This window comes from Oncorhynchus mykiss, chromosome 17 (genome assembly GCF_013265735.2).
Source record: "Oncorhynchus mykiss isolate Arlee chromosome 17, USDA_OmykA_1.1, whole genome shotgun sequence".
NCBI classification, from domain to species: Eukaryota; Metazoa; Chordata; class Actinopteri; order Salmoniformes; family Salmonidae; genus Oncorhynchus; species Oncorhynchus mykiss.
In genome coordinates, this window is record NC_048581.1 from 47,032,785 (window position 1) to 47,043,619 (window position 10,835).

Here is a 10,835-nt window from a genome sequence, read left to right on the forward strand (position 1 = left end):
ATGACAATTGTGTATCAATAACAACACTTTTTGGTTGGAGAGTTTGTATTAGAAGGCAGAGAATCCTATAGGTTCTTTGGAAGCCATATGAAATACAACAGAAACTTGAATTCAACCGCAAGGTACACATACAGCTACTCTGAGCACAAGGATGCCAGGATACATATATGACTTACTATTCAAATTCGTACAGAGATGGCCAGTAAGAGCCATTCTCGTGTTTTCGTTGCCATCTTTGGTTAGAAAGTTTACATAATCCCCTTTCTATGTGTTACCTTATGAGGTTAGCATGATTATTTTACTGTAAAAGAAAAGTTAAAACGTCAAAGTAAAACAAATAATTGCATTCCAAAATGTAGATCACATTAACAGTTGCAGGACAAGCCCCAAAAGATTGCAACAAAACGTAGACAAAAAAAAAAGTATATTTTTTCTGGTTAGTGTACCACTAACTCTGTGATTACAATCACAGTATAAAGAGACTCACTATCAATAGATATTGTATACACGATTAGGCTTTACACAACAGCATGTACTGTATAGTGAACGGTCAACTGATCAAGTCACAGAAAAGTCAAAGGTCCTTGGTTTGAAGCAGCAAAGTCACATGGGTGGATATAGACTTTCATAAGTAGACAGATTTGACCATACTGATAAGTCATCATAACGGCCAGAATTCTTTGGGACCTTTATGAGGTATTTTCAGCATTGTCCACTAATGTTGCTGCGGGTAGGAAATGTGCTGTAATTGACACAAGCTGTTTCCAATCAAAATCAATCAATGTCTGGTTGTGCGTGTGTGGCCGGGGAGGCGTAGCTCTGCTAATCTTAAAAATCGTACAAAACAGATTTGGCAGGGAATACTATTTGTAGATCAGTGATTCTACACTTCACTTTGCTCATGCTGATCCTCTGCAGCACTCTCGGAAGTTAAAGCTTAGAACTTGATCAATTAGGGGCAGTTAAAAAGGGGAGAATCAATGACACCGGCTAACCCCCCCCAAGTTCATTACAATGTACTTCCATGGTTGGTTTCGTTGTCTGTGTTTACACAGGCAGCCCAATTCTGATATTTTTTCCACTAATTGGTCTTTTGACCAATCACGTCAGATCTTTTTTAAGACCTGATCTGATTGGTCAAAATACCAATTAGTGAAAACAAGACAAGAATTGGGCTGCCTGTGTAAAAGCAGCCAAAGACCCTCCTTTAACTGACCCTAATTAAAAAATAAATGCAAAAATATCCGAGTCCATTGGAGAGGATTCGATCCACTTGAGAAAAATGAGGTGTAGAATCAATGATCTACAAATAGTATTCCCTGCCAAATAAAAGGCTTTGTGCAATTAAGAGTCACAGCACTACGGCTCCCATGTCTAAGGCGATCCTCCCACCAAAACACACACGCACAACCCGACATTGATTAGACAGCTTGTGTCAACTGAATAACATTTTCTAGGATTTCCTACGTGCAGCAAACCTAGTGGATAATGCTGGAAATAAATGGTTAAAGCACAACACCAGAAAAAGTGCCCCAAACTCCTTGCCCTAGTCATCACAACTACAAACATATTCCACAAAAGTGGAAATAAAAATTGTATAGCATTAAAAAAAAAATCATTAAAAGAGTTTTAGTTTAAAGTTACATAAAGCTATTAGCAGCAGTTAGTTTAAAGCTAAATCAAGTATTGCATGGTTCATAAAAGAGAGTTTAAAGGGTGTGATATAAAAGTATATGAAATACAGTACACTTAAGTAGATTATCTTATCCAGAGTGACATACAGGAGCAATTAGTGTTAAGTGCCTTGCTCAAGGGCACGTCGACAGATGTTTCACCTAGTTGGCACGTGGATTCGAACCAGCAACCTTTCAGTTACTGGCCCTACGCTCTTAACCGCTAGGCTACCTGCCACTTATATACAGTAGCTAAAGTTAAGAACAGATTTTTCTCCTTGACCACATTACTGCATTATTGGTTCTTTAGAAAAAGAGTATTAAAAAAAATTGAGTAAAATTGTATCATCGTTTCCCTAAATACTGTGGCTTGACCCCTACTTCAGCTGAGGGGAGGCAAAAAAGCCTCCTTGGCGACTTGAGCTAGCAGATGCCTTGCTCTTGCTTCCAAATCTGTAAAATTACACAAGAAAAAAAAAAACATGAACCTCCATCACCCAATACTAGGAAGAAATACAAGACAGCTAAATACCCATTTAAGGACAGATAGAAGCACACATTCAGCGAATTAAGCACTGATGTAATCCAAGCTAGTGAGAATTATTTATTTTTTTGGTTGACAAATGTATCACCCAAGAAACACACAGAGAAGGAACATTACTCAAAACTAAAACAAACATCGGGGTCATGTTAATTAGGACCCACAATAGAAAATGTTTTAGAATGTTAAACAATCATTCAATTTTTTTTATTGGACCAGGTACTCCCTGTTTCAGTAAGTTTTCTTATTTGGCTCCTAATGGAACACAACCCATTTGAAATGTGCATTAAGATCTTGGGGGGGGGGGGGGCTATGTTTAGAGTGTGCTGCTTACATGGTGGTGCTTGACAGGGTCTTCTTCATTCGCTGGGACAGGGAGCTGGAGGAAGGAGTTTTGGTCATCTGGTGTTCTGGAGTGGTCACTGGCCCCAGCATGCTCACTGGTTGGGGGAGAATTAACACATTCAGGAGAATATTAGCTCAGACTGGAGATTCTTTTTCGCACATTACGGCCATAAAAACATTCAAGTTCGAGTTAAAAGGCCATAGCAATGATAAAGGACATGTTTTGTATTTAAACATTCCTTGACACTAGTCTATAGGCCAGGACAGACTGGCTCTCAGTGGTGTTTACCTTTGTGGTCAGGAGTATTGTAGCAGTTAGCATTGCCCTTGACCATGTTGTCTGCGTGGGCCTGCTGCTCTACTGTGTACTGGCTCCAGTACTCATGAGGAAGGTCCAACAAGCGCTCCATCACCTGTTCACATCAATAGGAATCAAATACCCTGTTGTGTGGAGACTAACACTAATTTCTGTATGGTGAGAATCATTCTTACTAAGTATTGAAAGGGTACTAAAATATAACACAAATTGTACGTTAAAAACTAGACAGTTGATAAACTAGTGTCCACATCCTTTAGGGGAAAAAAAAAAGTACATTTAGCTGTCATATTTGTTTTGTTCCATACATACCCTTGGTTGTCTGTTGGTATCCTGCAGGATGGTCATGGGGTCTGGTTCTGGGACGGCATGGCCTACCAGGGTGGGCCCGAACACTCTGGCCAAGTTGGTGACGTCCATCTTGGTATCTAGTACACACTGGGCCACCCTAAAAGCACCAGAAGTCAACCATTTCAGAGAGACTCAAGTGAACGGAGCTTCTCCAGTGCCTTGTGAAATCAGGACACTTAAACTTGCCTTTGATTATGGAGGCCGGTTCCCACAGAATTTAAAATGACGATTACATTTACCAAACATCCACCACCACAGTTTACAGAGGTAGGGGCAGCACTCTTCCCTGGAAATAGAAAGTGACAGATTTGCAAAGTGACCATGAAGGGGTGGAAGCGCTGCCGTACCTCTGCAGGTGGATGGCTAGATAGGCCAGAGTGTCTCTGTTGGGTTGGGGCAGCTCACTGATGGTTTGGTAGATCAGCGCCAGGCTTTTGTCATAGTCCTGAATTTCTGTGGACAAGACAAGAGTGATAGAGGCACTCCATAGAGTACTCACAAGGTAAGGAAACAAATGCGTAATTTTGTAATTTGGGTGAACTATCCCTTTAATGCATACCTGAATACACTTGAACATAACCAGAATGACGTCTACGTCTTAAAATCTATTTAACCCCTTAAAGAGACAACCAACTGCCAAGGACGGACCTGCAGCCACCATGAAGGCGCGGTTGAGGCGGAAGGTGAGGAGGGGCTCAGGGAGGTTCCTCAGGAAGTCCTTGAGGAGGCCCGTGACACAGTGGATGTCATCCACCTTGGCCAGGGCCGGCACCATCCTCCCCCGCAGGAACCTCTCCTTCAGCTCCTTCACTGTGCGCCCCTCGCCTGACACACGGTACAGACCCGTCTGAGAGGGGCGGTGGAGAGAAAAAATAAATAAATGGGCAGGAATGTTAACTGGCAATAGGGACAATTAAAAACAGGAATTATCAAGGTAAAAAATACATTTCCTATTTATTCCTTTTATCAAAGTGAATTTTCTAAGTGCTAAAATGGCTGCTCACCTCATTTAAACCCCTGTGTTCGATCTCTTTGACACAGTGGACCACTAGGGCTGGGATCATGGGAGAGGAGGATGGAGCGTAGTCTGCAAGGGTGCTTGGCTACAACACAAGAGATACAGTTATGACATGCAAAGTTTGGAGAAGGCAATCGAGACAAAGATGGTACCAATACAAATTCATGAACGGTGTCCAGAATATACCAAACTATACGCAGGTAAACCCTGAATCCGATATGAAGAAAATAGCATAATGATCAGTTATTGCTGTATAAGCGCCAAGTGTTGCAAATATGAAGTCTTGTCAATCTAGGCACGTATAACTAACTACACAAGGTTCCGTACCTCTCTCGTCCTGACGGGTGTGCTGCCTGTGGAGACAGGGTTGCACGGCAGGGGGCAGTGATCACGGCACTCGGGGTGAGCCACAATCCTGCAGTCCTGGCACCTCAGGCAGAGCTTTCCAAACTTGGTCTTCTTTCCGCAGGGCACGCAGAACTCTGACTTGATAACCTGAGTTAGAAGAGGGGCAGAACAGAGACTCGGCTTGAACGTGTAGACGTTGGACAAATCATTAGATGGTAGATAAGATTACTCAATTTTAGACTTAACTGGGTCAACAACCTCAAGTTAATTATGTGACAAAAATATTTTCCCAATGCTGTTAAAAAAATAATAATATGTAAATCCTAAAAACAAGGTACAGGCAAAAACAATAATGACAATGTGTACCGTTTTGGCGAGGAACTCATGCTTTCGGACCCCACCTTTGGCTCTGGGTGTTTTGAGTGGGAGTGGAGCCTCACTGCAAGGGGTGGTGCTGGGTGCCTCGCTAGCTGTCTCCGATTGGTCAATAGTAGTGGTACTGTCCCAGCCCTGAGGATCTGGAAGAACAGATATACAGTTACAGATGTAGCAGGGAACTATTGTCATCTCCTTGAAATCTCGTGGCAGTTGCTGGGATTGACAAAAAGTGGTGTTTATGCACAAAACGTTTTCAAACAAGGGAGGTAGCCCATTACCTGAACTTGTCCAATCATTTTCACTTTCCATTTCAACAAGCTTCACTACGCTGTGCCCATTTGAACATGCCCCTGGCTGATGAAAATAAGGATGTATCTAGGCTTGCTAGTTTCATCTCACCAGTCCTGCTGCGTATCCAGTAGCCAGGCACTGTCTTGATGGTGGACACGGCCTCCACAGGACCTCCGTTGACAGGCACTGTGATGGTGGTTTTGGTCACTATGGAGTCATTAATCTGCAATAATACATACACATCTTGTGATTGACAGGAAATAATACTCAAAAAGGAGAACGCGAACACAGAAGCAACATCTATTTTTTTTATGTAAAGATACTGGTCTAGTGACCAAAATTCTATACATTGAATAGCAGTGTGCTGGAGTGCTATCCAAATCAAGTGAGACTAGGGTCAGAAATTAAGTCATTTTGTAGATGTTGCATCAGCTTCACCGGAGTTAATTTCAGAAGCCTGCATTAAGTAGTACCCTCTCCGATGTTCGGCCACTGGACCGGGGTTTCTTCACCACCTGCTGGGGTGGCTCAGCAAGGTTTCTGGGAGAGCGCTGTGGAAACAAATAGGAACGACTTCGCTAACCAAACTTTCAAATGACTGAGCATTGTTGTCATAAGTGCCAGGTTATCTACATTTCCACCCCATCCTTGACTACAGATCCTTTAGATAACATTTGGAAAAAAAAAAGACATGTACATTTCTATTGTGGATCTGTCAGGATCTACACTAAATAGTAACTCTCCACACACCCTTTTCTGGAGCTTCCTCAGTCGCACCGTCCTCATCACAGAGGAGTCCTAGAGGGAATAGAGAATGGTGACTCCACAGTTCATGTTTAGGAGAATATTAGGTAGTATTAGTGTGGCTATATCTACACTTCAAAATATAAAAACGCAACATGCAACCATTTCAAAGACTTTACTGAGTTAGTTATTGAAAGGAAATCAGTCAATTTAAATAAATAAATTAGGCCCTAATCTATGGATTTCACTTCTGGGAATACAAATATGCATCCGTTGGTGACAGATGCCTTAAAAAAATTAAAGAGAGAGAACCAGTCAGTATCTGGTGTGACCAGCATGTGCATCATGCAGCGTGACATCTCCTTTCCATAAAGGTGATCAGGCTATTGATTGTGGCTTGTGGAATGTTTTCCCACTCCGCTTCAATGGCAGGTGAAGAAGCCGGATGTGAAGGTCCTGGGCTGGCGTGGTCTGCGGTTGTGAGGCTGGTTGGAAGTATTGCCAAATTCTCTACAACGACGTTGGAGGCAGCTTACGGTAGAGAAATTAACACAAAATTCTCTGGCAACAGTTCTGGTGGACATTCCTGCAGTCAGCAGGCCAATTTCACAATTCCTCAAAACTTGAGACATCTGTGGCATTGTGTTGTGTGACAATACTGCACATTTTAGAGTGGCCTTTTATTGTCCCCAGCATAAGGTGCAGCTGTGTAATGATCATTCTATTTAATCAGCTTCTTGATATGCCACACATGTCAGGTGCATGGATTATCTTGACAAAGGAGAAATGCTCACTAACAGGAATGTAAACAAAGGAGAAATAAGCTTTTTGTGTGTATGTAAGATTTCTGGGATCTTCTATTTCAGCACATGAAACATGGGACTCACACTTTACATGTTACGTTTATATTTTATTTGATCGCTTTTTCTATTTTGGCTTATTGTATTCATGTATTTTTGTGATGGCACACAACTACAACGTCCAAGACAAATGGCCCCTTGGGGAAAATGTAAAGCGGATATACTTACCAAAGAATCATCCGTTTTGTCATAGCTAATGTCAGACAACAAGGAAGCAGATTCATCTATGGTGGTTAACCTGAAAGACATGACGGGAGGCTTGGTTATGATCACTGTTCTGAATCATAACAATCTGGGCCATATTCACTAAGGGCCCGATTCAGACTTGGGAAATGTACGCCCATCCAACACACTTCTCAGTAGTTGGTATTCCGACTTACCTTATGCAGGTGCATAGCAGGCTTTGTAGGCGTGGTTCACTTGCGTGCCCTGAATAAATGTCATTCAACTGCTGAAAACCCTCCCACTTGCTTGCCAACAGATTTCCTCATGGAGTTCATTCAATAGGGGTTTCAGTACATTTATCTAAAGCCATTCCTTTAAGATTTGGTGTACCTTTAATTTGAATTCTCTCAACAGAATATAAGGGATCAATGAAAGAAAGCCATGTAAATACATGCATATTAATCTCATTTTCAGCACCAATTGGTCAATTTAAAAAAATACTCTGATCTTGTATGTCATTTAGAGTTAGGAAAGCATTTTTTAAAAATGGTTTGGAGAGCCTTTAAGTACTAAATATATTGGTGAATCAGAAATACAGTGGTTTGATTCATCCTGAAGGTTGCCATATTCAATGGTTCAATCCATGAAATATTCTAAGGTGAGAAAAGTGTATAATAGGGGTTGAACATTAGTCCTATAAATCTACCCTCATAATCCTCACCAATGATGGAACTGTATGACAACGGTCCAGTTGTCGTGAACCGTGCGCCAGGCTCCAGGTTTATACTGCTACGTATGGTCTATATTGATTAAAAAAGGCTACATGTCCCAAATTACTGCACAACTTGTAATATATTAGCCTATTATGATCCACTATTCCTAGAGATCATCAGGGGATTTACTCTCCATTTACGCCCCTTAAGCATTTAACTGAAGCAAACGGCCGAAAGGGGGTAAGAGTTTCTGAATTTGTTCAAAAACAAATGTTACTTATTATTTCCCATTGCAAACTTTTTTTCTCTCTAGAGGAGTGTACAGTACCTGCGGCTGGTGTTAAGGCTGGTGTTGTTCTTGGCGGCCTGTGCGGCCTGGGAATGGGCATTGAGGAAGGCCAGGGCCGAGCGCTGCTCCTCGCTCAGGTGGAGGCTGCTGCTGGAACCATCCGCCACCAGCAGATCCCGGATCAGCTGGATCTGACGCTCCTACACACACACACAGAGTAACACACAGAGTAACACACAGAGTAACACACAGAGTAACACACAGAGTAACACACAGAGTAACACACAGAGTAACACACAGAGTAACACACAGAGTAACACACAGAGTAACACACAGATCAGGATGGATCAGGACCTCATGATGTCCTAGCCTTCCAAACAGTGTTCATACTAACTCATAGGCTTATTAAAAATCAGGCTGTAATGCACAATGAATTGGTTAGACAGCCTGGTGTAAATGCTCCTTACAAGCCAGAATGTTTAATAAAGTTGCATTTGAACTTACTCTTACGGTTGGCCGTGGTGTTTGTCCATCTTATGCTCAAAATTTGCGACAAAATATCTACAGGAAAGTATTGTTTACCTGACTTTTAAGAGCTCCGGTACTGAAGTTTACAATTCTATCACCTGCCACAAGCACAAAACCATGTTGACTTCAGTTAGTATGTATGCTGAAGCCAGCAGGTGTTTACATGGTTTTGCGCATGTGCCAGGTGATAGTAATGTCAACTTCAGTACCGACCCTCTAAATTGTTTTTTTAATTGGATACTTTGTTGCAAATTTCAACCACCTGAAGGACCAACAACAACCAGTAGACTAAATTCAAATGTAATTGTATTTTACTCAACATTAAAATTAAATTAAAAAAGGTTGATTGTGACATACACCAGATAGTGAAATTTGTTGTTTTACAGGGTCAGCCATGGTAGTAGTACAGACACCAACATATTTTTCACCTTGTCGGCTCAGTTACTCAATCCAGAAATATACCAATTAACTGTGTATTACAGCCTGATTAAATCAGTCTAACTCATAACTAATTAACCATAGGGGTCTTCAAACTTTGCCCTCTATTTAACAATGAACATCACAAAATAGCAGAATTTCCCAATAGAAGCCACCACAACTTTATGATGTACAACACGTTTAATGTACTGTAATTTTTCTATAACTGTACCAACCAGTTTCTCATAGTCAGACTCTGCCCGCTGGCGCCGTCTGATCTCCACATCCACCTGGTTGCGTGCGTGCTTCAGCTTGACCTCAAGAGCCCCCCTCTCAGTCTCCGTTTTGGTCAGCACCTCCTTGCATGCCACAAGCTTCTCATCACACTGGAGCCACTTCTGCCTGCAGTCCTCGAAGTTCAGAGCCATCTGGATGAACTCTGGGCAGAAAAGCAAGAGGACGGTTATTGTTTAACAATCTTTTCTCTACAGACCTGTTGATTCCTTTGAAGTCAATCTCCCCTATTGTTTGTTTTTTCAGGTGAGGAGTGTGTGTGTTGGGGGATTAGATTTTCACCAGCCAGTGAGAAAACCTGCAATCTCTGATATGCCATCCCTGATATGCAATGCCTGGAGAAACACTGATCGCCACCGTCAACCAACAGCATGCTCCACTAGTCACTTACGTGGTTCGATGCCCTCAATGAGAATCTCGGAGTGAGCAAGCAGACTCTGAAACTGGTTGTGCAGGTTCAACACGGTCGATTCCATGTTCTGATAAAGTATGGGTTAAAAAGGGGAAACAATCACGTGACAGAAACCCAGCAGGGGACTTGATAAAAGATGTTCTACTATATTCCTCTCTGACTTTATTTATTTGGTCGTTATAACGTTAGCTAGCAAACATTAGAAATAATAGATGGGCTAGCCAGCGTAGGCTATTTTAACATATTGAAACGGACTCGCTTCCATTTCTTTTGCAAGCAGGCTAGCTAGCTAAATTCGTTAACTTTAGTAAACAACACTGACAAAAAAACAAACAGACACTTACGGGCGTCGGTCCTTCCGCGGACAGAGTCTCGCGGCTGATGTTTCCAGCTGATGTCAAAAGCAACTTTTATTGCGATTCTTGATAAAACAAGATACGTTGTGTGTCTAGCCACACCTGTCTTATCTGGTCCCAAGCATTTCAAAACCAGGCGCCAAGGCAGAAGGCGTTTCTTTTGTATTATTGACGCAGTACTGCCCCCATCTGTGTTGGAGTGTAAATATGCTTACAATTGATAGGCCAAAATACATTAGGCCGGCTCTAGCGTTTAAGATGCCCTAAACGTGGTATTGCAAATTTCCTGCAATACCACACATTTTGCCATGACGTATGCCATGTTAATGATATCTGAGTGAGTGTGACTAATAAAATCAATGGGGGTCCCTTGGAGGTCAAGGCCCCTGGGCACGTGCCCTGCATGCTCGGTCGGTATTAGGCCATGATACCTAAAAGTTTAGATAACTGTCTAGACTAACTTACCAATCTAAAAATTGGTAGCTGACATGACTAATTTAGTGACTGTCAGTGACTGACAAAACAAAAGAAAAACTGCTGAAGCACAACCAAATTTCAATCGTGCACCTGTATTCTGCTTTTCTGGCTCTCAACAGTAAGTTGGCTTAGCAGCAACCTACTGGGTCCCCCTAGTCACCTTGGGCCCTAAGCGACCGCTTATGACGCTTATGCCTGGAGCTGGCACTGGTACAAGTGTCTTGTAAAAACCCATGTTGAAAGAAAATTGGCAAGTTACGTTCTTCAAGGCTCTGGGATGTAAGACCCTGATGAGATAGAGAGGAATGCCTGTGAGTTT

At 42.1% G+C, this 10,835-nt stretch overlaps 1 protein-coding gene across 1 annotated transcript; it reads right to left on the bottom strand.

The window, feature by feature from the left end:
- Nucleotides 1–27: 27 nt before the first annotated feature.
- LOC110493977 (rac GTPase-activating protein 1) lies at nucleotides 28–10,184 on the bottom strand. The gene is made up of 17 exons (XM_036949988.1): nucleotides 10,028–10,184; nucleotides 9,663–9,750; nucleotides 9,214–9,416; nucleotides 8,072–8,232; nucleotides 7,034–7,103; nucleotides 6,012–6,059; nucleotides 5,735–5,812; nucleotides 5,370–5,484; nucleotides 4,959–5,110; nucleotides 4,572–4,739; nucleotides 4,231–4,329; nucleotides 3,875–4,073; nucleotides 3,574–3,679; nucleotides 3,188–3,323; nucleotides 2,849–2,972; nucleotides 2,549–2,654; nucleotides 28–2,126 (listed from the first exon to the last, which is right to left on the bottom strand). Exons 2-17 carry the CDS (start codon nucleotides 9,745–9,747, stop codon nucleotides 2,051–2,053), a joined length of 1,926 nt encoding a protein of 641 aa, XP_036805883.1. The 5' UTR covers nucleotides 9,748–9,750; nucleotides 10,028–10,184; the 3' UTR covers nucleotides 28–2,050.
- Nucleotides 10,185–10,835: the final 651 nt, after the last annotated feature.